Consider the following 27,963-nt stretch of genomic DNA (forward strand, 5'->3'; position numbering starts at 1 on the left):
TAACTTATACACAGAGAGAAAGGATCAACCAACGAAGCTAAAATATAGCTGAGATGTGTCCTCAAAATAGGACAGCTGCTAATGCCGTTGCTACCGAAAGCTCAATTTATTATTAAAATGTAATAGTTGCAGTAATAAATACTCGCTGTTTATTTGGTTTAAATATATTCGAATATAAAATTAAATGTACATACATAGCAGAGTCCCATAAACAGTTGCAGTTCGAATGCGCGATTTTTATGCGCGTAAGTTATGGAGGAACAGCTGCCACTTTCTCAGCTATTAATTTTAGCTAACAAAATTGCATCTCATAGCAAATGTATTTTGTCTTTAATAATAACTTTTAACGAAATGCTGTGTGCATCTTGATAAAATATGTACTTTGATGTCCCAAATATATTTCTCGTATTACGTAATACATAAATCGTCTAAAACAAGAACAAAATTTCAAAAAAGAAGAATTCCAAGAGATATCGAAATTATTATTAGAATGCACTTTAACGCTGTCATCGTTTCAATTCGTAACTTTCTTTTTTCAAACTCCTTAAAAATATGGTTACGCAGCACGAGTTAAAATTATTAAAATGTAAAAAATTGAAGGCTTCTTCGATTTAAAAATCTTTTTCCTTATCGACGACAAAAAATTTTGATCGTTGACAAAATCCGAGTTTCGGTCTTAAAACCAACTGCGAAGAAGAAACTAACAAAAAATTTGGTTTTTGAGCGAAATCTTTGTTGCAGTTTTAAATAAATAATTTTTAAACGAGTGTAAAAATAGATCCAAATGATTATTTATATAAATATTTATTAGTTTTATTAATATACGTCAAAAATTTGATTTAGGTCGTAATTCTACTTCCTCATCTAATTTGCAATTAAATGCTACCAAACGCAATTTCATATAAGAATCAAGGGCAAACAAAAAATTAAATAACTTCTAAACAAGTACGAGAAATACGCTGCCATTTTACACAAACACTCAAAAACAATACTAAAATCCATAAAATTTATCAAATTTTAATAATTGTAATATACTTTAAGATATGATATACATCCTAAGAATATTATCGTTTGATTTTAAAACGATCAAATATTATTTTATTATTACAGAATGATATTTAAAAAACGGAGCTTTTCTCAGAATTTTTTTCCAGCGATAAAGAAGCATCGATAATCACATATCACATATACGTACGACAAAATATATCGATTTGAATGATAACGAATGAAGACTCACGGTATTGATCGATGATGTCAAAAATAAATTATTTATTACACTTTAGGAATACGTCATTTTTTTTCTTCTGATAACGTACAAGTAAAACAAATTTTTTTATCACTGTTTCTTATCATTAAAAACATTTATGACGTTCCTAACTGTTTGATTAATTTAATTAATTTATTGGCTTAAGTTTTTTTAAAGATTGAGTAATTAATTTTTCTCCCCTTGGTTTTTTTTTAAACTTCTTTAATAATTGGATAAAATATTGTTATACCTCGATATGTATTAAAAGAAATTTGTCCCTGTTGTGGCAAGATTTCTGTTGCCATCAAGAATAAATACATTTCACGCGCGAAAAAGTGCACAACATCTTTTGACATTTCCGATATTCGCACAATTCGTTCGTTACTTCCTCCTTCTACATTAAAACGCAATCACGATCATACACGTCGGCAATTTTCGTGGCGAAGAAATAAATTCAGGATTACCGATTGAACAATCGACAAACGGACAATACGGTTTGATCGCACCGACGACGTTGATTAACGTTAATTCAGATGGACTCATTTTCCCTTCTCAATGAGGAAGCAGGGGAAAGGATCACCGATGCGACCGGTCGCATTGCACTATCAGGGCGGTTTGACGAGCGCCGCGTTTTACTCGCAGACCGCTTTCGCCGCGCGCGGCACCGTGGAATCAGAGACGCGCGGGGGAAAAAAGAGCGCGCGGCCGCTCGCGGCGCCGCGCCGCTTAAACAGCTGTTTAAACGGCGCGCTGGAGGAGCGGAGAGAGAGAGAGAGAGAGAGAGAGAGAGAGAGAGAGAGAGAGAGAGAGAGAGAGACAGAGAGCGTTGAACGATGCAGTTAACTCACGAGAGCTTCGAGGTTAGAATCGCGTCCCCGAAAGGACGCAGCGAAAATGGACACAGGCTCCGGAGCATAGCTCGCGCCGTTTCTTCTCGTTCGTTCCGGGACGTTGTCGCACGACACGCACGTTTACGCACACGCGTAAACAACGCGAGCAGATCTGAAAGATGACACGACGCGATGCGACGTGACGCGATGTCGCGACACGATGCTCGCGAATGACACGCCGCCCGTTCGATCGACTCGACTCGACTCGAGTTGGCGCGTCTCGCGAGCACCTAACCTCAAAAGAGAACCGCGCGCGCGCGCGCGATTCGCGCGCGAATCGGAGCGAGCGAGAAGGGAGAATTTGCAAGCACACCTACGTACCTTCGACGCGCTTCTCCTTCTTGCGCAGGCTGGAACGCGTCCCCCTTTGTTCGTCACGCTCGTGCGGCCTCCACTTCTGACGATCCACTTCGAAAAACAAGCCGGCGACGCCGCGTACGACAGGCGAAGAGGACGGGCAGGTGGAGAGGGGGGCGCAGGCAGGCAGGCAGGCAGGCAGGCAGGACACGCACACAGGCAGGTAGATCCGGTCGAGGAGGAAAGAAGAACTCGGCACACACGCACGCGAAAAAGAAGCCTCGCGCGGCGCACTATCGGGCACCCTGACGGACGATACGGATGTACGTGCGTGTACACACACGTATGTAGATTTTATGTGTGGCGTATATATATATATATATATATATATAAACGCACTCGCGGCACACCACCACGGTACGTTTTCACCGGTTTCAACAGTCGCGCACTTCACCGACGGAGAGCAGGCTGCGTGGGTGGGGGAGCGCGGCGACGGTGTGGAAATCTAGTGGTGACAGCAGTGGCGTGATGGAGGGGAGGGGGAGGGTGAGAAAGAAAGAGACAGAGAGAGAGAGAGAGAGATGAAAACTGTGGAATAGTCGCGCGTGGCGCGCGAAACAGCGGAGCACACTCGCGGAAACGAAGGACGCCCCAACACACCGGCGGGTCGGGCGCCGGTCGTCGTCGTCGTCGTCGTCGAGCTTATCGTCGTCGTCGAGCTGTCACCGCGAGCATAACGAGCGCGCGGGCGCGCGCTTTCCTTCTTCGCGCACGAACACAACAAACACGCACACGCACACACACACGCGAAACGCGCGGGTTTCGTACCCCTCGCTCGCGTTTGCTCCTCTCCTTTCGCCGATCGCAATCGGGTCGCGGCCGTGAAACTCACTGTGTATCCGCCGCCGGCGTGTCTTTCTCCCTCCCTGCTCGTTCGCTTGCCTGCTGCTCGTCTCTCGTCTTGTTCTCGCGTCGATCGGGACGACGCGAGTGCGAAGAAGCGGATTCGCGATCAGCGTCGTCGCGCGTAGCTGGGCGTAGCGGCGATGCGATAGTAGCGTTGGTAGAACGAGGAGTAGTGGTGGTTGACGGTTGGCGATGACGATGACGATGACGATGCTGCTGGCGGTGGTGGTAGTGGTAGTAGTGGTGGTGGTGGTGGTGATGATCGTCGATGATCGTGATTCACACGTGGGCACTCCGCGTACCTCCGCTCCACCTCTCGTTGCCAAAATGTCCAATCTCCGCCGTCGATTTGCAAAATTCCTCCTGCGTTAACCTTGCCTTCCTCTTCCCGCCGTTACGGAACGAAGCGGCGCGCGGCGATTGACAGTTTCGTCCGTCGTAGGGACGCGTAGCGCGCCACACTGGATCAGGTGACGATGATGACGATGGTAAATCAATTCGCCACGCGCAAAAAAGCGGAGAACGAGACGCGTGGAAATGGAGCGAGCGCGCGTCGATGCACACGGGCTCCTTATCGAGTATATATTCGCCACCACCGTGTGACGGGGTGTGCGCGTGACGGGGTGTCGCGGCGCCGGTCCGTCCTCTTTTTTCAGGTTATGGTCATCGGCGTCACCGCGTGTGACGCCGCGCGGCCTCGCGAACTACTGACTGACTTACCGCCCGGCCGGCGGCCGTTCGTTCGTCCCGCTGTCGTCCTCGCGACGACTATCACGTGGTGCTGTCGCGCGCACGGGGGCGCGGAGCGATCTTTTCCTCTCCCTTTCTCTCTCTTTCTCTCAGAGTGCTGCTCCCCCGGGAGTTAATCGGCCCGCGGGACCGACGACGACGACGACGTTGATGATGGTAGTGATGTTGATGATGATGGGCGCCTTAGGGACGCGCCCCGTCCTCGCGCTCGACGATCACGAGGCGCCCGAGTTCCGTCGACGCCGGCGCTGCTGCCGCCAGACGCACGGACGGACAGACCAGGGAGGAGGACGAGGGGGGAGGAGGAGGAGGAGGAGGAGAAGCGGTGTGGACGTACTACCGGCTGACACCCCCGCGACAGCGCCGCAATGAACTCGCCCGGCACGAAGGGTCAAAAGCACCGCGGCAAAATAATAACAGAACGCAGCCGCCGACGCCGCTGTCGCCAACGACAGCGCGTGAGTTGGGCGGTCGCCGCTGCCGCTGCCGTCGTTGCCCCGTCGCCGTCACACGAGCGCGACGACCTTCCACTCTCTACTTCCTCTCCGCCACGTACGAGCCAGCCCGAGACCAGCCGTGGTGACCGGCAGCGGCGTCGTCGTACGAGGAACGGCGCGACGCCCCGATGACGTGCCGGGAGAACCACCAACGACAACGTCGTCGTCGTCGTGCACAAGTGACACTGCGACAGTCGCCGTCGCTGTTGCCGATATCGCTGATATTATTTTTGTTGCTGTCGTCGAGGAGATGTCCCGTCACGGGATTTTTATAGCTACTGCATATGACGCCGTTGTTGTTGTTGTTGCTGTTATTATTGTTGTTATCGTCGTCGTCGTCGTCGTTATCGTTGTCGTCGTCGTCGTCGTCGTCGCCGTCGCTGCCACCCAGGAGAATCCTCGTTCCTGCTCCGACGTTGTTGATATCGTTGTTTTTATTGTTGCTGCTACTGTTGACGGTAGCAATGTTGGGGATGATGGTGGTAGTGGTGGTGGAGATGGTGGTGGTGGTGGTTGTTCGCGGCCGCGGGTTTTGGCGGGTTTCCACGGGCGACGAGCGCGCACACCACTGGCACACACCGCGGCCGCCGTGCATTCACCTCGTCCTCGCAGCACGCGCCGCCGCCGCCGCTGCTGTCGTCGCCGTCGCTGCCACCGCCGACACGCACCGACGAGCGTTCCTCCTCGCCAGCTCGCGTCGCACTCGTGATCGGCTTCCGCGAGATCCCCGGACGCGGACGCCTCGTATGACTTGCTCCGAATTAAGATCGCCGCTGCCGCTGCCGCTGCCGCCGCCGCCGCCGCCGCTGCCGCCGCTGTTGCTGCTGCTACAACGGTGTTCCTGTGCCGCCACGCCACACCGAGACACACGAGACGAGGTTGTCCGACGACGCACCACTGGTTCGCGGACGCGCACGAACGGGCACCGACGCGACGACGTCGAGCGGGCGCCCGAGCTCGCGGCTTGCACAACGGGTAACGCGCGACGTTCCCGCAGCCACACGAGAATCGTACAACGTCCTAACCGCGGGGACACCGCATCGCTTTCACGGGCGAACATGGAGCTGGATCCATGCCGAATGGTTGGCGAATTGACCGCGAGACGGCGCGCTCGTCGGTCGCCAACGTCGCCGCGTCGTGGCGGCAGAACGCGCGGGAGTGACAGAGAAAAGAAGAGATAGATAGCGCGCGCGCGCGCGCCTCTACCGAAATGCGGCCTTCGGGGCCGCGCCGCCGTCGCGCCTGTAGCAGGCCTGCCAACGCGATATCGCGCCGCTTGACAACAGCGGATGCTTCCTCTTCGCGCGAGATGGCGCCTCCGCCTGGCACGCGAAGTTTGCGCCACGCGCCACTTAACCTCATCGTGGCGATATCTCGATATCAAAGTGATGCCCGTTTCATTCATTAAATTCAAATTAATATTTAATTCCGCTTATCTGTTTGCTCTATTAATGAGATCTCGTATATAAACTTTGTCAATGTATAAGAGTCGTCGTACTTGTTATGGAATTTGAAAACAAAATTTGAATCAAGTTGAATTAAAATTGTAGATTTCGATTTGTTCCTACGGTTTATCTTGAAAGAAATTCTCGTCTTCGCTTTTCAAAGAACTTTATTTCTTCAATAGTTTATTTGATACAGAGTTCAATAGAGAAACGATGAATCTTTTAAATTTGGTACGGAAGTTGTTGGTGATCCCATATTGATGAAATCTAGAATTAAAAAAAAAATCACTCAAATAAAACAAAAAAAATGACATCGAAATGATTGATCAAAAGTGACTCTTAATAATTATTTTAAAATCATTTTGACGTCATTATGATTCTTTGTTCCTCTTGGTTATGTTCTTTAAAGAATGTAGATAATATATATAAATATAAAAAAAAAAGGAGAAACATAGATATTTATAATAAAAAAAAATAAATATATATACCTAGTTTTAAATAAAAAATTCCTTTAGATTTAATTAAAAATGTATAAGTTATCTCAAAACATTAGCAAAAATATAAAAATTTCATAGAATCAATATTCTAGTATTACGTTTGAGTAAAATTTGAGCACAATTCACTTATTAACTTAAAAATTATTTAATTTTCTCTTGATTCTGAAATCGCGTTTTGCAATACTTATTTACAAAGATGGGGAAATAGCATTACAAATTAAATTAAAATTTTTACATACTAATAAAACTAATAAATATTCGCGCAAAAATTTATTTAGTTCCACTTACTTGTTTAAGTTATTTGTTTAAAATTGCAGCAAAGTAGTATAATAATTTTCAAAAACCGTTATAAATCAAAGTTTTCATTGTTTTCTACTTTGTAATTAGTTTAGGGCCAAAATTCAAGTACTCACAAAATTTTTTGTTGATTAAAAAAAAGAATAAAACTAGAGAAGCCTTCAGTTTTTAAATTTCGATAACTTTTAGCTCATATTGTACAGCCAAAACATCCTTAAATTGATATTATGACCGTGACAATTAAAAATCCAAGTTAAAATGAGAAAAAAAATCTTTCCTCTCTCGAGACAATAGATTTATTAAATTGATCAATGTGAATTCGTTCGATTGGAACAGAGTGAATGTTGCAGCTTCCAATCGTCATTTCATAATAATCGTGAATAAGGCCAATTGCTAAATGTAAAATAAACTTTCATGAAAAATGCAATTGTTTCGCTTCCCGGAAAGTCGTAAGCGTTTCGTTTGATCATTGCAAAAAAAAACTTGGCTTTGGATTCAGCGATCGATGACTGGTTCTTAAACTTCTGAGTTTTCAGTCACGAGGCGATCGGATTTCGAATGAGGAGCGATCAATTGCATAATCAAGAAAAGCAAGAACTGCAATTCGGCCAAGGAGACGCAGAAAGAAAGACTAAGAGAGGAATATTGAAAAGCGCATGATAACTTAGGATGAATCACGAACCACACTCGGTAATCGGGAAATCGACTCGCGCCGCGATGTGGTCGAATTGACGTGTCCTTCTATTAAGATTTCCGCCGAGATCATCGAGCGATGATGCATTCGTATCAAAGGCAAAGCGCCAAGTAGCATTCGCGAGCGATCTAAACCGGACGTTCATAAACTATGAATGTGCAGTAAATTGCAGTATAAATTGCTCGCTAGAGTAATTTGAATCGAAGCGGTCGTGTCGGAAGATTAAAAGAATGCAATTTGCAGCGCAATTAACTTCTAAAGAGCACGCTGCTACAGATTTACGTTGTATTTAAAATTTTACGATTATTTTTTCTAAAGCGCCGCTGATGGATATGTTCACAAATCATCGTCCCTCTAAATTGCAAAAACAAAGTTTTCATTTATAAAGTACAGATAAAAATCAATTAGTTGTTGCCTGTTTGCTTCAATCAGCACTTTATATAATCAAACAGACTATGAAATCTTTAATTAATGGCACAGATAGTTATAAACATAAATGCGTAAAACACTTTTGTTATAAAAAATTGAAATAAAGTATAATTATATAATGCCTTACATCATAATTACACTTTTACAAAAATATAGATTTATATTGTTTCCTGAAAGCATTTAAATATTATACTTTTAATAATTTTACTAATAATACATATAATTATATATATATATATATATATATATATATATATATATATATATATATATAATACTTTTACTAATAATAGTAATAATAAATAATTTTTATCAATATATAATAAATGAAAACAGAATCAGAAATTTGTTAGTTTGCGTATGTGAGAACCTGTTACTTTATATTATAATTAAATGTACATGAAGATTATTATGTTTTAATAACTTTGTTGAAAATATTTATTTCATCATTTACAAAATATGATTACAAAGAATAATTTCCAGTTTGAATTTTTACTTAAAAAAACCAATTCAATTTTTTTCATTATCACAACTTAAACAATTATTTTAAAAAACTACATTTTAATTACAATTGAACATTTTGCGTAGTTGCTTGGTAAAAAAAGAATATAGCATTAACAAATCGGAATCTTATGCACGGACACTTGTATCATAATAATTAGTTTCGTAATTATTACGATATTAGTAATTCGCGTGATATAAGATGGCACTCAATAAGACGTTATGAAAATCACAATATATAAAATAGGGCAAAAAATAAGTGCGGATGAGACTTATTAAAGAGAAGCAAAAAATTACGAATGACGTGCGAGACGAAACAAGCTACACAACATGTTGCAATACTTGAGCGGTACCGCGCAATGCATGCAACCACTTGAGATTAGCAGCGCACCGTTTGATTTCTAAAAAGAAAAAAATAAGACATAACTTAAAAATCTATTTACAACTAACCGTGTAATTCTAATTTTACATAAAGCGATTTATCAAATAGAGCTCCTGTTATACAGGAACATAAACAATTAATATATTGAAATCTAAAAATAAAACAAGTATCTTTTTAACATTACCTTTAGAATAAAAAATAAAATTAATGCATAATTGTTTTCTAATTTTTGCAATAAACATCTCATTCGTAATTTTTATTATTCTTGTTTTAATTGTTTTATTATATCTTTATTACATATACTGTGTTTTCTTAGTTGCGAGATTGTATTTTTCTTACATTAAATGTATTATTGTAGTAATATACAGTAAAAATAGCGAACAAAACGACAAAAGTCGAAGTGTTAGCGTTATCATGATCTTACAACGTAAGAATACATGTAAGCACATATATCATTTTGATTATAACAACTTTCATAATATAAGAAAAGACAGATGGTGATATGATGTTTTTGCGAACACTGATGCCCATTCCAGCGTAGTATGCACAAATAATCCTTTGATCACAGATATTTGAACATATACTGTATCATTATTTTTTCACTGTTGTTCACCATAAATTCATACTTGGAATGTTTATCCTGAAAATTGCATTCTCTTCACTTTTTATCCTTTAACATCAAATAATTTCATGCACATAATATTATCAAAATTGTCAAAATCAATATCGTTTGTTAATTAACTAATCATTTAAGTATGTAAATGTTTAAAATATTTTTCGTTGTTATATATATATATATATATATATATATATATATATATATATATATATATATATAAATGTTAACGAAATTATTCATATCATATTGAAACAATACTTATTTTGGATATCTAATAAATTTAAAATAATTTTAAAACTTGCCCCGAAAGTTTCCACGACTTCGATATGGTTTTCCTATATACTTTCCTCGCAAATTATGACTTTTACCCCTTAAGCTTTTTTCTCTTCCCACTGGCCACTCTACAGATCCTCTTGGAAATGTATGACCAGTCATCAATTCATCGTCGGAGTCTTCTAATTCCATTGGGCTTTCTCCACGGCTATGATTGCTTCTTGTGTCAAGATATTCGTCGCGTTCCGTAGAACGTCTATGATAATCCGGCGAATATCTGTCACGACTATAGTGATCACGTGCATTAGGAGCAAAATCATCTCTGCTATGGTGTCTAATAGGAGATTCCAACCTCACGTTTCTAGATTCATGATCCATAGAGTCTATATGTCGCTCTTGTTCAGATCTTCTAGAAGGAGACATCTGCCTGTTTAAAGTACGTCTCTGCGAAGAATTACTTAGTCTACATCTCAGATCATCTGCATCGCGATACTTGGATCCATATTCATATGTATCTCGTGCGCTCCAATCTAAACGATCCAGTATCGGCCGCTTTTCTTCTTTTATCTGCTGAAGATCGTCCGGATAAACTTGCGACGCAACGTCAGCCATTGTAACACGTACTTGTACGCCCTTGCTTTCTGTTTCCACTTCATCTGTTTGACAGATCTTATTATGCGTTTGAGTTGCTTTCGGAACCGGTACTGGCTGTTCTGCGTTGCTCTCTTTCCAAAATATTTTGGTTTTGCTTGTCTGCAAAAGTATCGAATTCGATGTATGGTCTTCGGAAACGTCTTTGGTACTTTCTTCGTTTTCTTCGGTGCGATCGTAGAAAAATCTACCCTTCATTTTCAAACGCGGATCCTCTATCGGAAGGTTGCATAATGCTTGTTCGCAATGTCGCATTATTTCAGGTTTGAATCCTATCAGTGGAAAGAAAATAGAGTCGCGTAGAATAAAATTCCGAATTATATATGCCGTAATATGTGCTTATAAAAATATGTTTTATGTCATGCTTCTTGCGATCTTCACGCATGTAGTAAATCATGTAGGAGAAAAGTGTCTTTGAACAAAAAGTACACTTTTTTTTAAATTACATATCTAATCAAACTGTCACGCAGTTCGTGTAGCACGATTATTAGCAGTTTAAATTAAATTTGAAAATGTAAAAATTCTTACCTGGATATAGCACCGGTATATTAGATGAATCTAAAGAACATGATAAAAAAACAATATGAAAAATTAGTATTCAATAAATAGGATACATAAAAAACAGTTGTATCTTTGTGGCCAAACAAAAAAAAATAAACTGTATCAATTCATCTATACGAATCTTTACACAACACATAACAAGTTAAAAACATACTCGCACCTTTAGCCGAAACAGACGCTTCCAATAGACTGGATAAGCTGGTTTTTTGCTGCAAGATCAAGTAATAAAAATATATTAATATATTTCTTTTTTACATATAATATCCAACAAAACAATGCTTTGTACAACGAATTAAAAATATATTAATTTCGACATAGTGATGTAGTAAACAGCTCTTTGTCGAATTTAAAACAAAACCAAATACTCATCACTATCGTATGTATTGTAATTACTTTTGGTTTGGAGATGATTGGCGGTTCGGGTGTCTTCACTCGTTCCTGATGCGGAGAGTAAACTTCGTTGTATGACGATGACGCTGGTCTTTGTTCTGTGTAACTTTGTGACGATGTGGAGGATGTAATTAAGTGGTTTAAAGGTTTTTTTGGAGGTTCAAATTGAACTGATGATTGTTGCGCAAAGGGTACGGTATACGACGAATTATACGACATACGCGTATGATCCATCACCGGAGGAGGTACAGGCTGCGGCGAGGGTGTCGGTATAGGAAGCATCGGTGAACATATCACCGGTGGCGGAGGTGCAGCAGCATTCGGCTGATTGTAAAGGACAGGACCGGACGCATAACTGGTTGGAGTTATGGTTGGGACTAGAGATGGTGGGGGCATAGGTTCGAAATTCATTATCGGTGTTGCAGCTCGCGACATAAGATCAAAATTTATGAACGGTGGTCCGCTTGGCATAGGTGGTATCATAGTCGATGATGATGGCGTTGAACACGTCTGATGAACGTACGGAGACGGTGGTGGTGGCGGCGGCTGTGGTGGTGGCTGCGTTGGTGGCCTAGGTTCTACATCTTGCTTAAATGTAGGCGGGTTGAGCAACGGTGCAATTCCTTCCATCGTCGCGGATGGCACGTATCCACTTGTACTCACGCCAGTTGACATCGCTTCGTTTCTTAATTGTCTTGCTAATTCGTTGATGAAAGGTGAACGCTTCCTGGTGCGCTTCTCCAATGATCTGCTACGTGTACGCGAGCGACTTCGGCGACGGGGGCTGTATCGTCTGCTTACTGGTGAACGGCTCGATCGTCTGCCTCCTGGTGAACGGCTCAATCGTCTTCTTAAACGTTCCGTACTGCGACTCCTTCGATCACGAGATCGGCTTCTCCGGCTTAATCAAGATAATCACTAAGATATAGTCTAGTACATTTTTATATCACACATACATACATATATATATATATATATATATATATATATATATATATATATATATATAAATACAATACAATATAAAATTTAAACGCAAAGTTTAAAAATTTATATCTATCATAAATAACTAATTACAACATATTTACAGGTATACACAAAATAATATTTGTGACTTTATAATAATACGCAGCATTTAAAAAAATAACAATTTTTAACTACATGATAGTAAATCTTTTAAATCTCTTTCTTTAATCAGAAAGAGTTTTTAAAGTATTTAAAGATCTCTTAACAAAGATGTTAAGAATATTGTCTCCTCACCGTTCATTCGTCCAATCAGAGCGTCTCTTACGAAGTCGCTCACCGGGACTCCATCTTCTATCTGTGCTGGATCGCCGTTCTCCGCTAAGTCGTCTAGGACTTCTTCGTCGATCTGGACTTATGGGACTTCTTCGGTCGTATCGTGGTGAATTTTTTCGTCTACTTGGGCTGTATTTGTAAGGACTTTTAAGTCTTTCTACGCTCCTACGACGATCAGGACTTGCGACGAAAGGACTTCTTCGTCGTGGGGGACTCGGCCGAAATCGATCAGGAGTTCTACGCCGTGATGGACTCTGTCTTCCATAACGTTCCAACGATTTGCTCTTGCGATGGTCTCTATTTCGTGCTTCACGTTGAGCTCGTTCTCTACTCTGTTTCTCCGCGATGCTTTGGATAGCTTCAGTTTCCGTGCCAGGTGGGACTACGTTGTCAGAGTCCAACAAGTGCTTGATCGCCTTCTCCTTTTCGGCAAGAAGCTTGCTTTCGGTGTCTCTCTTCGTTCGCATCTTGTCCCTTTCAATGTCCTTGGTGCTCTTCAAAGGATCCCGACGAACCTCCTCGCGTTTTTTCTCTTCTTTCTTTGGTTTCTTGTGGCTTTTCGTATGAGATCCTTTAGGCTCTGGGCGATGTTCCCTATAATTACTCTTACCATCATTTGTTTGCTCAGAGCATGCAAACTTCCATATTAAATATATACATCATAGCAAAAAGTAAAAATTATCTGACAACATAATTTTGTAACTTACAACTAAATTGTTAAAATTAGAACACAATACACTTGTACAGTACAAATTAATGTAATAAACTCAAACTAAGAAAAGTTGTAGCATCATTGTAATTTTCTTACAATGATTGAAAGTTGTCTCTCGTAAGTAAGAACATACAACAGCTTTATTTCTAATATCAAGTGTAGTGACAATATTACATAAAAAATCATTTATTATAATTACATTAATGACACTACCTAGACAATTGCTTCTCTCCCTGCTTTGCAGATCCTGTTGTGTTTTTGTTTTGCTCGTTCTCACGGTTTTTATCTTCATCTCTTTCCCATGCGTCCACAACATCCAGTCCTTCCATAAAGTCTTCGTCGTCGAGGAACTCCTTCAGCTCTTCATCTGGTATTTCCCTAAGACCCTTGATTGCACGCTGCACATCGTCATTAGTACTTTTTAACAATGGGTCCATCTCCAGTATCTGGTCAAGTCTCTTCACTTTTATCTTGCCACTAGCATTTGGAATTTCTTCCTTTATTTCCTTTTTTTCCTTTATCTCAAGGTTTTCGACGTTTGCATTATCCATTTTGCTCATTAATTTGCAATTACTTCAGTCTAAATCAAGAATTTTTTTTATTTTTGCGATTACCTAAGTTTTAAGTAATCAAGAATCAACAATTTTTGATATCTAACTAAATTCTAATAATCTTATGCTTCTTATGTTTATGTTGCTATCACAATTCGTCTATCAAAAGTAAATGTAAGTAGAATGGAAAATGATCAAACAAATGATGTAAGGCATTAGATTATGCCGTTATCTCAATTCGTTGTTGTAGTCTGTATACTGTTGTACTTTACAAAAGCTGTACATCTCATTTGTAGATCTTAAGTACGTAAGGAGTATTTTAACTTCATGTTTAGTAATTCAAATTCAACAATGCAGTGCACTCCTTAGAAGCATCTAAACTCTGGACAGTGTGCACACAAGTTTTTACAGATTCAATTTCATGGCGCTGACAAGTATATTACCGATGAACACTGTGCTTCGACATGTGGAACATGTGTACCGCACAAGTACGACGATCGGGAAGGGGAATAATTTTCCGCCGAGCTTATTTGTCAGTTTGATTGATATAAAAAAGATCAAAGCACGAGGGTTCCCGCCTTATTCTCCATCGTGAGGAAGATTGCCTGGCGCAGGCAGCCTCACGTAAAAACCGAAAAGTGTATGGCCGAATGATCGTTGATGGAAAATGGGATAAATGACGGTGCAAATTCGCTAGGTTTCGAGCGTGCAAGTAAAATATCCGAAGTATGAACGAATATCTATGCTCGTGGGCTCGATAAAACGAACACTCTTTAACTCGCCATGTTGCTCGCCTAGCGAAACTAACCTAATTCCCAGATCACAAAAGTGCACACTTATAAGCTGTACGATATTTTGTCGTACAAAAAGTTTTGCGATTTTATGTGTATTCGCTGCCTCCGTAGTTTCTCCATGTAACAATGGCGAGCGATGTGCACTACGATGTATCTCGACATCGATAAATATAGCGCAATATTTCGTTGAATGTTATTGTTCACTCGCAGTTTTACCAAACTGAACTGTTAACATGTGTTAACAATCGCATTCAACAATCCTCTATTACATGTTGTTTCGCCAAACTGTATCAAAGGTGTTTTTATTTCTGCACACGCACGTAGACTCGTTCTCCTCGCTGGAGTCGCTGATTCTTCGTGCTATTGATGCTGTACTGCACTCTCAGCACCCAGAATGAGGTATACGGGTGCGTATGACGTTAGAAAGAAAAAAAGAAAAGTTGAAAGAAAAAGACCACCATAGGAAGTTCGGAAGGATATCCTTGGTCTGTTCTTTGTAATTGAACTTTTTGTACTTCTAATCGTTTCTTTCTTTGTTCTCAACACCAAATTTTATACCCACCTCGTTTTGAGTGCAGAAAGTATACCATCATTATATACAATTTTTTTTTTTCTTTCTTTCCGACCGACCATGCTCAGTATATACAACACAATAACACAGCGTATTTTTTTTATATAATCTAAATAAAAACGAATTTGTAGCCAAAATATTTCAAGAGATTGAAAACTTAAATTTTTATCTAGTACCAAGACGCGTTTTTCGATTCCTCGACACGTGAGAGGAATGATAAATACGAACATTATTGTGCTTGTAAAAACTTGCATTTATTCTATATATAAGATATATACTTACTGTACGAGATTACAGTTTGATAGTATTCTAATACATAATTCAAATTAATATCATAGTAGTATAAATGTTGAAAACTATATGATATATAGAAGCTACCTTGGTAAAAAAATATCAAATATAATAAAACATAACATAGAGAATATACAAAGTAGTATTATAAAAAAAAATTTGAAAAATTAGTATACTTTTCTAGCAAATATAAAATAATCACTTTCTAATAAAATGTAAAAGAGAAAGAGTATAAAGACTGATTCTACTAATTGTTTCTAAACCCGTAAAAATCTATATTTTGTGATCTGTTTTATAATTTGACTCCAGCTCAAACGGAGATGTTTTTGTTTGGGAGGGTTTATTGATACGTATTGTTTGCATTCTAATATGTAAGCGTCAGCATCAAATGCAATAAAAATTGAGAAAACTGCCATTTCAGAATGATTTTCCAATACAATTGCCATTTTTTTTGAAAGTTTTTTCAACATCAAGTATTCAAAATATTTTTAAAATAAATATGATAACCACACTAAATATTTCCATTTGAGCTGGAATTATTAAAATTGAATGTAATTGTCCTCAAGATATAGATTTTCACGAGTTTAGACAAAATTTGCAGAGTGCCAGAATCAGTCCATATAGACCTTCCCCCTTCAAGGAAATAAAAAAACTGTATATATAATTATATATAGGATATATATGATTGCAAATTTTTTTCTTGTATAAAAAATAATACAAGTTACTTTTCTAATTATTCTTCCATTTTTCCTGTACATATAGAGAGATCATACAAGACAAAGAAAACATATTTTATACATATTTATATTTGATGTACGATTTTTTACCAGGTAGTTCTCTTGACTCTCATTTATATATATATATGCTTTCTGAAGACACTCTGGATTTATATTTTCTAAATTAACAGAAACAATCCAGTTTGATAAATATGATCAGAGTTATATTACGTTATATATTAATGCATTAACAGGCTATCATGAGAAATAAACTGCTAATTTGGTCCATGCCAGAAAGTATATGATGTACATTTTCATGATCATCGTGACTTTTGATGACACTCGGCGATATATATCAATTGATCGTAGGTTTTTTTGAACTGCAACATGTGTAGAAATGTTTTGTTTATTATTTTTGGTATCCAACTGTTTACGAAACACTCAAATTGTCGAATGATGTGATTTTGACTGTTCTCATCGTTTACTATTATGATCACTGCTACAGGATTATCCGACTTTTCTAACGTACATATAAAATCTAGTTTTACGTTGTTTCCCTTATCATGTTCATCAAATTGTTTTACTATTATGTCCGATATTTTTGCTTCTTTCTCAAGAAGACTTAACTGAACATCTAAAAGAGTTCTATTATTTTTCTTTCTATTGTACCACACACATTTATCTCCTGTGCAGTGAAATGTTATTTTTTGGTGATCTCTAGTATGTACGTCGGACAGTACTTCAACTTTCTGCTGCTTCGCTTCTTGATCAAGAAGTACCTCGACTTGCAACTTGAAGATTAACTCCAAGATGTCTCTTATGAGATTAAAAGTGACGAAATACCAATTATCCTTCACATACTGCTCCTTATTAGTAATATCTGTACGTGTTTCAAAATCTTCTGGTAATCCAGCCTGAACAAAACGACCAGCTCTTATTATAGTTTTAAACTTCTTCCTCTTTTTCTTCAGCTGCGTCAATTGAGGAGGTATTGTACTGAATATCTTGGTCAATAAGTAATCGTAATTATTTGCTACGGAAGCTGCACAGATATCGGCGCTAAATTTGCAACAATGTTGAAATGCTATTAACGCACGATCCGACGTATTTGCAGCTGTATTCTGATTAAGCTCGATCGGATCCTGTAGGCATATTGGCTTTTGAACATCCAACTTCTTAGTACTATTATCCGTGACGTAATTTTTGTATAAATCCATGTAATTAGGTAACTTATCTAGCTGTAAGAAGTCAGGAGTTGAATATGTTTTTCCGTCCAATAAACAAATTACACAAGAGTTAAAATCAAATTCGCCGTAAAAGGAAAAGAATTTATGGAGCAAAGTTGCAATATTACAGTTGTTGGTAATAGGTGGTAATGCAGTATGTTCATTAAAATTTATTTGCCACCCATTCATAATCTGTGGTTCACAAGTTCTCTGAAGATCTAGTAAAGGTGGAAGAAGACCAACTGATTCTTGCTGGAGGTAAAAGATAATGAGCAATATTAATCCATAACTGGAAATTCTTCCGATACCCGAGATTCCAAAATGCTTTGCCCAGTACTTGATGATTAGCATTAATGGTCTTAAACGGGGATCACGTGATGCACAATAATATAAGAAGTTACTCTTATAGATGCCTAGGCTGTTTTTGAAAGAAAGATCGCAGGAGACATTAGTCGGTATATAACGAAACTTTATAATAGGTGTTTTCGCTTTAGGAATTGATATTATGTTGGAGAATACAGTTTTCATACTATACATAACTCTTCTCACTCTTTTGAAAATCATTGGCGTCCATACATGTGATGGAATATCAGGTTTGTTATAGTATGGATGTAAACCTTAAACCGAATAAAGATATTGCTTAAACATGCAATGATATTCATGTACAATAGCAAAATTAGAAAATCTTACCGATTCTACCGACGTCCATGTAAATATCTAAATCACTCTCTTTAAAACTTAATTGCGCCAATGTTGAACCAAACCTATACGCTTTACATTCTGGGAAAATTGGTTTGAATATTTCATCCAGATGAGTGCAAATGATATCATATCTCATCGATAATTCAAATTCAGTAAGTTGCACTGCGTTTAATAGTGCTGCCAACTGGTTGTCGAATGTCACTTCGTTGTCAATAACACTTTTTATCCGATCGTAACTTATTGGATCTTCCTCTTCAGGTTTTTTCGGCGTAGTATTTTTTTGCTGTGGCGCTATAAAATAATAAATAAGCAATGTATATTACATCATCACCATAAGAAAATAGAAAATAGTAATTGCATTTATTGTTAAATCTATAATAACTTTGTAGTACTTACTTTTATCAGAGTCAAAATTTCCTCCGTTTTTCTTCAGTCTTTTTAAACATAACCTTTCATTTGGTAGCCAATTTGTCCTACTCATTAAAATATCAACAGGTTTGCTGCAACAATGGAGCACAAATATAGTACTTTATAGAATAATACATATATTTGTTGACATGTTTCTAAATACGAAGAATATTTATATGATTTCTATTCTTAAATAATGATAATAAATATACCAAAGAATATTTATTCCAAAAAAACATTAGAGAAAAAAATAGTTTGTTCAAAATTTTCTTAATTTGCAAATATGTGAATTATTATAGAATTAACTCTAATTTTATTATAGAACACTGGTTCCATTTTAGTTGTTTTGCAACAAAAAATAGCAGATCTTTACATTCTTTAGAAAAGAACAACAAAAACAACAAGTTTTTGTGTGTGTGTGTGTGTGTGTGTGTGTGTGTGTGTGCGCGTGCGTAACAGTAGATCTATATATGTGTGTATGTATATATAAACATAACTAGGTAGATGAAATTTATTCTTACATATACTGTCATAAAAATTTATTATAAATTACCTATCAGTGTACTCAATCCAAAAGCAATTCCGTCCAGTATGGTGTCTTTTAACTGTCCCAAACTGATAAAGAAACTTCACTAAATCATCTAGCGATATAGTTTTTGGTAAAGGTGCAACACAAAGTGACTTTCCTGGTAAATAATGTTCCTCTTCATGTGCTTTTTGTTCTATTTTTGTTTCTTGACTTTTTGAACTTGTAGCAATTTGTTTGTTCTTATACTTGACAGATTCATTTGATTTAGATTCCATGATTCAAAGTTATTTGAATAATTGTAATTTATTATAGTTTCTTAGTTATGTCTCTGTTTCTGTAGCAGGAAATATTAGTTTCTTAATAACAATCCGTTATATAAAAATAAAAAGACAAAGGTCAATATTTTTAATTAAAATTTAATGTTTGACCGTCTCTAGTTATCACTTTCAAAAAATATCTTGTTTCAATAAATCCTTTTGAATTTCCAGCACAAAGAACAATACCATTTTCAGATTCAAGAAATATCAAGCCATCTTCCTTTGCTTTGTCAAAATTGACATAAATAAAAAGATCGGCGCTTTGACGTAAACCGTTGATAAAGTTTAATCCCTTTGCAAAATGAATATGGTTTCTCTTCATACGTGATAGACCTTCAGTTTTTATCTTTGGCCAATATTTAAGATAAGTCCCATGAATTATGTCAAAGTCTATAAATTCAAGTATTCTCAAACTCAGTTGATTGATTGTGGGTATAGAGTGACCTTGATTGGCCTTAATCTTTAAAATACCATCAATAGTTGCAAGGGTAAATCTTTGCTTGTTATTTGTTTTTACTACTCTCTTGATATCGTCAATTGTATACTGAAGCAGTGATTTATTTAACAGGTCCTCAACAGTAATAAAACCATTTGGTTTAATATTTAAGCCTTCTTTTACAGCTCCATGGCGTAGTAGATACGATAATCTTTTGCTAAGTGCAATGTCGTTTTTACTTTGATTCTAGAAACAATAACATTTATTATAGGCATCATTAATTATATAAATTAAATGGATTATAGAAATGTAAATGGCAGTTTGTGACATTGTTACATTTTTTATAGAAGTTTATATATTTTCTTGACAAAAATCTATATAAAAATCTAATAGAAATCTATAAAAAATAACTGTTGTTGTTATTACTATTATTATAATAATATTAATAATTTTCTTGCCAATTCTCTTAAAAGAATATCTTCAATTATTCTATTCTTTCAGTAGCAATCATATTACACCTAATTTTAGTAGTAAGTTTATTAGTAGCTTCTATTAATGATTTACTGTAACTATAACAAAAATATAATGTTTAACCATCTTAAATAGCAAACACAAATTAAATGTTAAAATATACAAATTATAACTATAAAACAAAGAGAGAAGTAAAAAAGACAATATAATAATATGCAAATGGTATGTTACATATTTCACTGACTTTGGAATGCTTATGTTATTCAACATTTATTCGTCCTAAACAGGAATTGAGATGGTAGAAAGTTCTTCCAGTGGCATATCAATAACCATTTATAGAAATATTTTTTATTGTAGTTTGAAAAACCAGCACTGTAAATCTTCTAGTCGCAATATTATACAAATAAATAATATAAATAATAAATAATAAAATGTTTCAGACAAAAAAAAGCAAATGATGTACCAACGTAGAAAAGTATTTAATTCTCGTTAAAAACAGATATCTAGGCTGGTATTCATAATCTATTCTTATTTCAAGATCGTTTTAAATAATATCTCAAGATGCTAATACGCTTTTCTAATTGGTTAATGACATCTTCAGGTGATACTTAAGACGATCTTAAATATAAGAACAATTGACTATAAATATCGTTCTTAGAGATATTTTTTACATGCAATCGTATTACCACATTGACACAAGCCATAATTGAGGATAAAAGTACACAAACTTCTTTTTTGTAATTTGTTACATCATTGTCTAACCTTTGAAAACATGAAATTAGCGTAGCACGCAACCTTTCCTTGAACCAAATTAACCGATTTTCTTTATGTTATTTAAAGATAAATGATTTAATATAATTTTTTAACGTCACAATGTTTGCAAAATGTTAATTAATTGTAACGACAAAAATCAACAAAAATACCTGTTAATATGTTTTAGCCACAGAATACATCATCTTTGCGTTCATGAATGGTATGGACGATATGGACTTCACGCTGCCATGATAGAAAAAGAAGGGTATGCTCTTGCGCATCTTAATGATAAACAGCCAATGAGAAAGGTTCCTTACACGTCATTATTAAGCGGCAAATTTAAATTTTTTAACATTAGTTTAATATTATCACCGACGAGAGACTGTTAAAGACCGCTAACCTTACGGGAGTTTGTGTGACTGTTAAATTTTTAATGATAAACTGACAATACAGTACTAATTTTATAATTTATTGTTATCTTGAAGTTTCATAGATATGCTTATGTATTTGTAACCCAAAAATTCTCGATTTTTATTAAAAATTGCAGTTTTGATGTGTTAACATCCAAGTTTGATTATCGACAGAGATAATAACTGATCAAAAAGAATTACAATTTTAAAGCAATATACAATGATATTATTAAATATAAGTATGCATATTTGCTTATAAAGTATTTGTATAATAAAAAAATCAAGATTTTAATAACGTATTACTCAAATATTTGTATCAACAATCATATAGTCGTTAACGTCATTGCTCTTCAATTACCGCCGGGCCCCTGGGGCCCCAGTAACAGCCTCGAAAATTTACCCAGGGTTGACGGTCTTTAATAGTCTCTCGTCGGTGATATTATTAATAAATATTGTACAATTTAACTTACGGATTTGTACAATTAAAATTATAAAAAAGTACATATCTACAAATGTTAACTTTGTAATTTTTATTTACATGTAAATAAACACGTACATAGATATTTATATTAAAAGGTATTAAAGATAAAATATACAGGCTGTCTTATAACATATAACCAAGTAGTCACATGCAGATAGAATGGACTAAATTGAGTTGAAAAATTCTGTACACCCAAGGACTTTGATTCTGTCCATAGGGAAATTTTCCAAACTGAGAAGTCGTTATCTTTCTACATACTTACAGTTCATGATTAACGTAACGACCAATAAGCTCTAGTCGTTTCATTAATCATAAACTGCGAGTATGTAGAAAGTGGTGACTTCTCAGTTTGGAAAATTTCCCCATGGACAGAATCAAAGTCCTTGGGTGTACAAATTTGTGATTTTTGTAATAGTTAATAAGTTATTAATTTATAAAGATATTTGAATTTATTTAGCCCAACGCTAAATCACGCCAAATCCTTATGTTATGCTCTGTTATGTATTTTATATAGAATCAGCTTAACGTAAGATTGCTGACCAATGAGCATTTAGCATTAACTTGTCATATTGATTTACATAAGATTCTCATTGGTTCAACGGCCTTATGCTACGTTTGTGGTCTGTTAAGGGTCTTAAAGGCTATAACACACACCTTCCATAACAGTAACCATAAGACGTACCGTAAGAATTATCCAATCACAGTAGAGAATTAAGAAATAAGAATCTGAATTCTCGACTGTGATTGGCTAATTCTTATGGTACGTCTTTTGTTATGGAAAGTGTGTGTTATAGCCTTAAGGGTCTCGCACATAAAATGCATAACATAACATAAGCACAACAGACGAACGTACCAATGAAAATGTTATGTAAATCAATATGGCAACTTTATGCTGGATGCTCATTGGCCTCTTGGTCTTATCTTGTGCTTATGTTACGTTATGCATTTCTTGTGCGAGGCCCTTTAAGGTGCTGTTACACGCAGCATCGAGCGTAAGCGACAGACTTCGTTGATTGGCTGCTGATTCAAAATTCAACAGCAGCCAATCAACGAAATCTGCTGCTCGACGCTTGGCATGTAACTGCACCTTTATGCATTTTATGTGCGATAGGTTTAAAATTAAATTATTTTTAAAATTTTTTAGAAATCAAAATATAAAAATAAGACCAAAATTTAAAAATTTAAAATTTGTTCACTTTTTTAACTCAAACAGTTAATTGCGATGATTTGAATTAATAATTAATAAAAGTTTTTTATATTTAATCCATGTACTTTTTTTATATATTTATCTGTTAATGCTCACACACATAAATGATTATTAGCTAGATAATTATATACATATCAATTGTACTAAAACTAAGCAAAATTTAATGATAGATTTAATAAAATCTGAATTTTGAGTCTCAGTGGTCGAGTTGGCTAAAACATTCGTCTCCCAGAAAGTCGAAAAGTTTGAATCCTGATTAAGGTGGTAATTTTTACAACAAATTCTTTTGTTCACAAGTTCACATTCAAATGCAAATTAGCATTATTTATTATTAATTTGGTTTTCAGTTTAATAAACGTGACGTTACTAATTTTTGCTCAATTTAGAATTGTGATAAATAAATAAATCTTTCAAAATGCAATTTTAAGCTTTTTCTTCAAATTTTATCTTTTTTTGATATTACAAATTAAATAAAGAAGCAAGAGTCCGATTGACAAAGTCAAATAGCGCGCGCGCGTGCAAGAGAATCGATTATAATCGATTGTCCCGTCGTGCCTCGCGTGAGCAACTTCGCGGCGATAACTGCGCCGTTCAGCACCGTTCCTCCATAGAATGTCGAGTGCGTCTAAAATCACTTTCGGTGTATGTTGCATATCGTCCATCGGAATAATAGGCTATGTGCATTACAAGCAGGCTTATGACAGGTAGATACCGAGCTGCGTGACGTTTTAACGTTCTCGACGGCTAACGTCTTGCGTCGCAAATTTGTTTCAGGGAGCAGCTGCACCTCGGTGTGATACGCGACATCGAGCGACGTGAGCGCCGAAAGGCAGAAAATGTCTACATTCTGCAGCAGCAGGCCGAGCTAGCAAAGGAACTGCGCAGAGGAGAATTACTACGAGAGAACGATACGTAACAATTGTTACGCCTGCCTATTAGTCTTGTAACTTGAGAATTTTCATAAGGAGTAAAAGAAGAACATATATGAAGTATTCCGCTCGGTCGTTTCACTCCATTTTGTATGCGCGTCGAGAACCCGTTGGAGCGTCCTTCTCTTGAGTAGATTTATAGCTTTTACGTGATCGTTATGGCCACGGACGAATCAGTGGATCAACCAGGTAAGTTTGAAGCTTCACGAGTAGAACAAAAGCGCCCTAGTATTTGCTACTTTGAAGTGTACTTTTGCTCCGTTTTTGTACTTACATTGGGGTTATAATCGTATACCAAATATATTAAATATATTAGCGATATAAAGCGACGAACTTCTTTAAACGATTTTATTTTATTCTTTTGTAGTCAATATTTTTTATGCTTATTGTATTGATACTATTATTGGTCGTTATACATGAGAAGTTTTTCAGAGAAGAAAAAGTCGCGAAGATGTATTCTGTAGCACGATTTTGTAACTTGTTAAATTACAAATAGTCACCTAGTTTCTTCGCGTAAATTATTTATATTTAATATTTACATTTTTTAAAGAGCAATGAAAAAATAGCTACAAATTCTTGATTGGTAACAAAAACTGTTGTACTGAATTTTATTTTCTCATTGCTGGAGTAAAAATATCCCAGGTGATTATTTCCTGGTTAAGGGTGTGTTTATGGAGATGCTATTAGCGCTATTTGCATTATTCTATCCTTGTTTTACATGTAAAGAGTGATAAAGACAGAAAATACAAATAGTGCTAACAGCAGTCTTTCCAAACTCACCCTAAGATATTGTTGGTATCTTTAGCTTAATATTTCATGTGCCATAAGCTTGTCAAACATCATTGATTGGCTGTAAGATAGAACTCTTCTGAAGACTCATTACATATATTTCTTTAGTCTATTGTTAGTTAAAAAGTTTAAAAAATTTGTCACATGACATGTGAAATATCAGGTTTATACTGTCGTTGCACAGATATTATATATAATAAAAAAGTTATGCATCTATAATATAATGATGTAACATTTCTTAGTAACAGAATTACTACTGAGTCATGCTTACAAATTTTTACTATTTAAAGTATTAAATACTTACATTTTATTTTCTGTCTATATTTACCTACTTGTTAATGTTTTGCTTTGTGTAACAAAATAAAAGATTCAAGTTTATATCAAATGCTTCAATTCTAAATATTTATATAAGATATATGGATTAATCTGTATTATTTTGTTTATTATAATAGAATTAAAGCTGCACAACTTATACAAATATGGATAAGATAATGTTCCATAATATTGTAATAAAAATATTCCAAATATAATAAAAGTTAATAAATAATCAATTCTTGTTTTGTAGAGTTGTCTTGCCTAGAGGAGAGTCTCATGAGTCTAGAGAAATTGGATAGAGCATCTCCCGATCTATGGCCTGAGCAGAGTGAGTACACTTTTCAAGGATTATTGATAAGTCATGTATACACAATACATCATATATGTAGCGAGCAATGAAGTTCCAGGTGTACATGAGTTTGTTGCTCAAAATTCACCGCAGACAGAACCATGTTTTTGGGCTGCGATGTCGCAGGATGACATAAGCCATGTGCATCGTGAGTTGATATGCATTAACATATAATTCTTCATCCTGTTGCTAAATACCGTAAAATATTTTCTTGCAGAACTGGGTAATTTGTCAATGACCGGGCTTATCTCGGAAGTGAAAAGACTGCACGATTTAGCTTATCAGCTGGGTCTAGAAGAGGCTAAGGAAATGACACGCGGCAAATATTTAAATATATTTAAACATAAATAACTTATCTTAGATTTGAAAAAAAATAAAACTCATGAAAATGCAATAATCGGTATTTAAAAAAAAAACGTTTTGGGACGTTTTTATATTTTTGCAACCTTAAGAATTTTCTAAGATCCATCTTGTATATGTCTGTACATTTACAAATACAGATGGAAAAATGGTGCTTGAGTCACAACTAGACCCAAATGATAGGATTCCAACCTGATTAAAAAAAAAAATGTAAAACATAAATATGTGAACTACATCTGTAGTATATGTAAATATTTATGTTGATAACATACCAGGAAATATGTGTCCGCATATTTGTATAACAGAGGACTACCGCTGTAACCTGAGCAAGGTTCACAGTTTCCTTTGGCGCATAATTCGACAGATAGAGCTTGGCTTAAATAGTCCGAGCACTGCTGCTTAGGTACGAGTTCTAGTTGTAATGACTGTTGCGTCAGTGGTTGCGCTGGATTACAGGGTTACAGCACTTGAACGTTACATAAACACAGCTTACAGTTTTATGCTTTACGATAGTTTGTTCTATTAATACGATACCTTTCTGACCTGACAATTTTCCCCAGCCGACCACAGTGCATGTACTTCCTAGGCTAACATATCTGTCTTCCGGTATAAAGCAGATTGGTTGAGCTGTGGCTGAAGAAGACCGGATATATTGCTATTTCAGGCTGTGTGACCGTCACAGTTCCTTCAACACGTATATATTTAAGAATTGTACATACCTGTAAAATCGATAGCCTTCTTCAAGCGAAGTAAGGCGATATCTTTGGAAAAACTTGCGGCGTCGTAGCCCGGATGTTTTACTACATACGATATGTCGTGGCTACTGGTATTGTGTCCGCAAAACAAATCATTGCAATCTGGATTCGACTCTGTATTATATTCACCAATAAGCACAGAGCATCTAAATATGAACCAAGGATTATTATGATTATTGCATGCTATAATTCAATGCTACGATCGAAAATCTGAGCAACGATCATTCGTTATATTTTATTTTCGACTGCTATATACGTACATTTTGTATCTGTTCAATTTCGCGAGTGCGCATGTAGCTGTAGTCAATACGGTACGCTCATTAACAATCACGCCATTGCACGAGTATTTGATCTCACCCGTTACTGTATCTGAAAGCGAATTCTTGCTAACAGTCTGAAAACGCATGTCTTATATAATAAAAGAAATATAGCTAACTTTCTCTCTCTCTCATCCTTCGAATAAACAAAATTGTATATAATTTGCTATATGCATGATGCCACAGAAATTCTCCGCCTTACATGTTCAGAGATTTGAAATCGTCAATACTTTCAATGAAAAATCAATGACTTAAAACGATATAGCGTTTTAAGTTTAAATGTTACACAATTGGAGATTTCTGAGACATCTTGCGTATTACGCAACTTCTATATAATATGCAAGCATTTCTGTATACGTGCAAAGTACTTGCTTATAAAACCGATTCTTGCGACAAAAGGATATGATCCTAAAGTGTCTACATTACTCCGAACAATAGTCTTTCCGCACTGAAAGTTTGAAGATGATTGCGTCGGATATATATCCAGATCTCTGTCTGGATATGCTGGCCGTTCGGTATAACTGTCGACACTGCAGCAAATTTTTATGCGCGTTCGATCGTACCCGCACACAGCTTGTCGTAATCTGCGTTTGAAAAATCCACGTGTGTAAATACGTCCCTTTGAAATTAAAAGACAACGAGCACGTTACCTGTGAGCAGATAGTGCGTTTCGATCCATTAGGGATGCAACCGCCGAGCATTGCTCAATGTACGCGCACTTCTGATCACTGGGACAAGAAAGAGAATTATTTTCGCATGTATTGTACTGATACCAAGGATACCCGCACAGCTCCGATGTTACGATCGGCAGTAAAGACAATAGTAACAGGCAGTAGCACATTTTCTGGATATAAATGCAAACGAGATAGTCGCACTTTCGACGAGAATAAAAACTCTAGTTTTATATAAGTTGAGATCTCGATGTCGCCAATTGGCTTCGAGAAGCGAAA

At 36.9% G+C, this 27,963-nt stretch overlaps 6 protein-coding genes across 9 annotated transcripts; 2 read left to right on the top strand and 4 right to left on the bottom strand.

Annotated features, from left to right (window-relative positions):
* Window positions 1–9,081: 9,081 nt before the first annotated feature.
* LOC105193757 (serine/arginine repetitive matrix protein 1) lies at window positions 9,082–15,064 on the bottom strand. Of its 2 annotated transcripts, XR_005575316.1 has the most exons (8): window positions 14,696–15,064; window positions 13,550–13,916; window positions 12,586–13,218; window positions 11,329–12,226; window positions 11,096–11,144; window positions 10,903–10,932; window positions 9,669–10,646; window positions 9,082–9,630 (listed from the first exon to the last, which is right to left on the bottom strand). XR_005575316.1 is itself a non-coding variant. In XM_039452416.1 (7 exons), the coding sequence occupies exons 1-7, from the start codon at window positions 13,894–13,896 to the stop codon at window positions 9,467–9,469; spliced, it is 2,856 nt and encodes a 951-aa protein (XP_039308350.1). In that variant the 5' UTR covers window positions 13,897–15,061; the 3' UTR covers window positions 9,082–9,466. The 2 variants fall into 2 exon arrangements, 1 of the variants encoding a protein (XP_039308350.1); XM_039452416.1 differs by having other exon boundaries at window positions 9,082–9,471; window positions 9,753–10,646; window positions 13,550–15,061.
* A 420-nt stretch (window positions 15,065–15,484) lies between these two features.
* On the bottom strand, window positions 15,485–19,486 carry LOC105207967 (poly(A) RNA polymerase, mitochondrial). Its single transcript, XM_026130050.2, has 4 exons — window positions 19,149–19,486; window positions 18,584–18,687; window positions 18,176–18,478; window positions 15,485–18,102 (listed from the first exon to the last, which is right to left on the bottom strand). The coding sequence occupies exons 1-4, from the start codon at window positions 19,397–19,399 to the stop codon at window positions 16,580–16,582; spliced, it is 2,181 nt and encodes a 726-aa protein (XP_025985835.1). The 5' UTR covers window positions 19,400–19,486; the 3' UTR covers window positions 15,485–16,579.
* LOC105208010 (tRNA 2'-phosphotransferase 1) lies at window positions 19,309–21,260 on the bottom strand. Of its 2 annotated transcripts, XM_026130051.2 has the most exons (3): window positions 21,111–21,260; window positions 19,628–20,123; window positions 19,309–19,458 (listed from the first exon to the last, which is right to left on the bottom strand). In XM_026130051.2, exons 1-3 carry the CDS (start codon window positions 21,120–21,122, stop codon window positions 19,445–19,447), a joined length of 522 nt encoding a protein of 173 aa, XP_025985836.1. In that variant the 5' UTR covers window positions 21,123–21,260; the 3' UTR covers window positions 19,309–19,444. The 2 variants fall into 2 exon arrangements, with proteins under 2 accessions (XP_025985836.1, XP_011176034.2); XM_011177732.3 differs by having other exon boundaries at window positions 19,309–20,123.
* A 2,507-nt stretch (window positions 21,261–23,767) lies between these two features.
* LOC105207963 (protein PET117 homolog, mitochondrial) lies at window positions 23,768–25,932 on the top strand. 2 transcript variants are annotated; one of them, XM_011177660.3, is made up of 5 exons: window positions 23,768–23,903; window positions 23,974–24,317; window positions 25,483–25,560; window positions 25,634–25,729; window positions 25,799–25,932. In XM_011177660.3, exons 1-2 carry the CDS (start codon window positions 23,812–23,814, stop codon window positions 24,113–24,115), a joined length of 234 nt encoding a protein of 77 aa, XP_011175962.1. In that variant the 5' UTR covers window positions 23,768–23,811; the 3' UTR covers window positions 24,116–24,317; window positions 25,483–25,560; window positions 25,634–25,729; window positions 25,799–25,932. The 2 variants fall into 2 exon arrangements, with proteins under 2 accessions (XP_011175962.1, XP_025985889.1); XM_026130104.2 differs by having other exon boundaries at window positions 25,640–25,729.
* On the top strand, window positions 23,836–26,448 carry LOC105207964 (protein lin-52 homolog). The gene is made up of 5 exons (XM_011177661.3): window positions 23,836–23,903; window positions 23,974–24,317; window positions 25,483–25,560; window positions 25,634–25,729; window positions 25,799–26,448. The coding sequence occupies exons 2-5, from the start codon at window positions 24,287–24,289 to the stop codon at window positions 25,930–25,932; spliced, it is 339 nt and encodes a 112-aa protein (XP_011175963.1). The 5' UTR covers window positions 23,836–23,903; window positions 23,974–24,286; the 3' UTR covers window positions 25,933–26,448.
* LOC105208024 (chymotrypsin-like protease CTRL-1) lies at window positions 26,010–27,887 on the bottom strand. Its single transcript, XM_026130105.2, has 7 exons — window positions 27,664–27,887; window positions 27,382–27,597; window positions 26,957–27,082; window positions 26,661–26,842; window positions 26,476–26,574; window positions 26,214–26,386; window positions 26,010–26,133 (listed from the first exon to the last, which is right to left on the bottom strand). Exons 1-7 carry the CDS (start codon window positions 27,852–27,854, stop codon window positions 26,029–26,031), a joined length of 1,092 nt encoding a protein of 363 aa, XP_025985890.2. The 5' UTR covers window positions 27,855–27,887; the 3' UTR covers window positions 26,010–26,028.
* Between the last annotated feature and the right edge of the window lie 76 nt (window positions 27,888–27,963).

Source organism: Solenopsis invicta, chromosome 8, assembly GCF_016802725.1.
Source record: "Solenopsis invicta isolate M01_SB chromosome 8, UNIL_Sinv_3.0, whole genome shotgun sequence".
In the NCBI taxonomy this organism is placed as follows: domain Eukaryota; kingdom Metazoa; phylum Arthropoda; class Insecta; order Hymenoptera; family Formicidae; genus Solenopsis; species Solenopsis invicta.

Coding starts and splice junctions, on each gene's coding strand:
- LOC105193757 (XM_039452416.1), bottom strand. CDS start 13,896: ATGAGCAAAATGGATAATGCAAACGTCGAAAACCTTGAGATAAAGGAA. Junction 10,933..11,095: donor AGCGTCTGTTTCGGCTAAAG/GTGCGAGTATGT, acceptor CATGTTCTTTAG/ATTCATCTAATATACCGGTG. Junction 10,647..10,902: donor TATACCGGTGCTATATCCAG/GTAAGAATTTTT, acceptor TTCCACTGATAG/GATTCAAACCTGAAATAATG.
- LOC105207967 (XM_026130050.2), bottom strand. CDS start 19,399: ATGGAATCTAAATCAAATGAATCTGTCAAGTATAAGAACAAACAAATT. Junction 18,688..19,148: donor TGGATTGAGTACACTGATAG/GTAATTTATAAT, acceptor CCATTGTTGCAG/CAAACCTGTTGATATTTTAA. Junction 18,479..18,583: donor AAATTTTGACTCTGATAAAA/GTAAGTACTACA, acceptor ATTATTTTATAG/CGCCACAGCAAAAAAATACT.
- LOC105207963 (XM_011177660.3), top strand. CDS start 23,812: ATGTCGAGTGCGTCTAAAATCACTTTCGGTGTATGTTGCATATCGTCC. Junction 23,904..23,973: donor TACAAGCAGGCTTATGACAG/GTAGATACCGAG, acceptor AATTTGTTTCAG/GGAGCAGCTGCACCTCGGTG.
- LOC105207964 (XM_011177661.3), top strand. CDS start 24,287: ATGGCCACGGACGAATCAGTGGATCAACCAG. Junction 24,318..25,482: donor CGAATCAGTGGATCAACCAG/GTAAGTTTGAAG, acceptor CTTGTTTTGTAG/AGTTGTCTTGCCTAGAGGAG. Junction 25,561..25,633: donor CGATCTATGGCCTGAGCAGA/GTGAGTACACTT, acceptor CGAGCAATGAAG/TTCCAGGTGTACATGAGTTT.
- LOC105208024 (XM_026130105.2), bottom strand. CDS start 27,854: ATGTGCTACTGCCTGTTACTATTGTCTTTACTGCCGATCGTAACATCG. Junction 27,083..27,381: donor AGAATCGGTTTTATAAGCAA/GTACTTTGCACG, acceptor TCAGACTGTTAG/CAAGAATTCGCTTTCAGATA. Junction 26,387..26,475: donor AAAATTGTCAGGTCAGAAAG/GTATCGTATTAA, acceptor CCTGTAATCCAG/CGCAACCACTGACGCAACAG.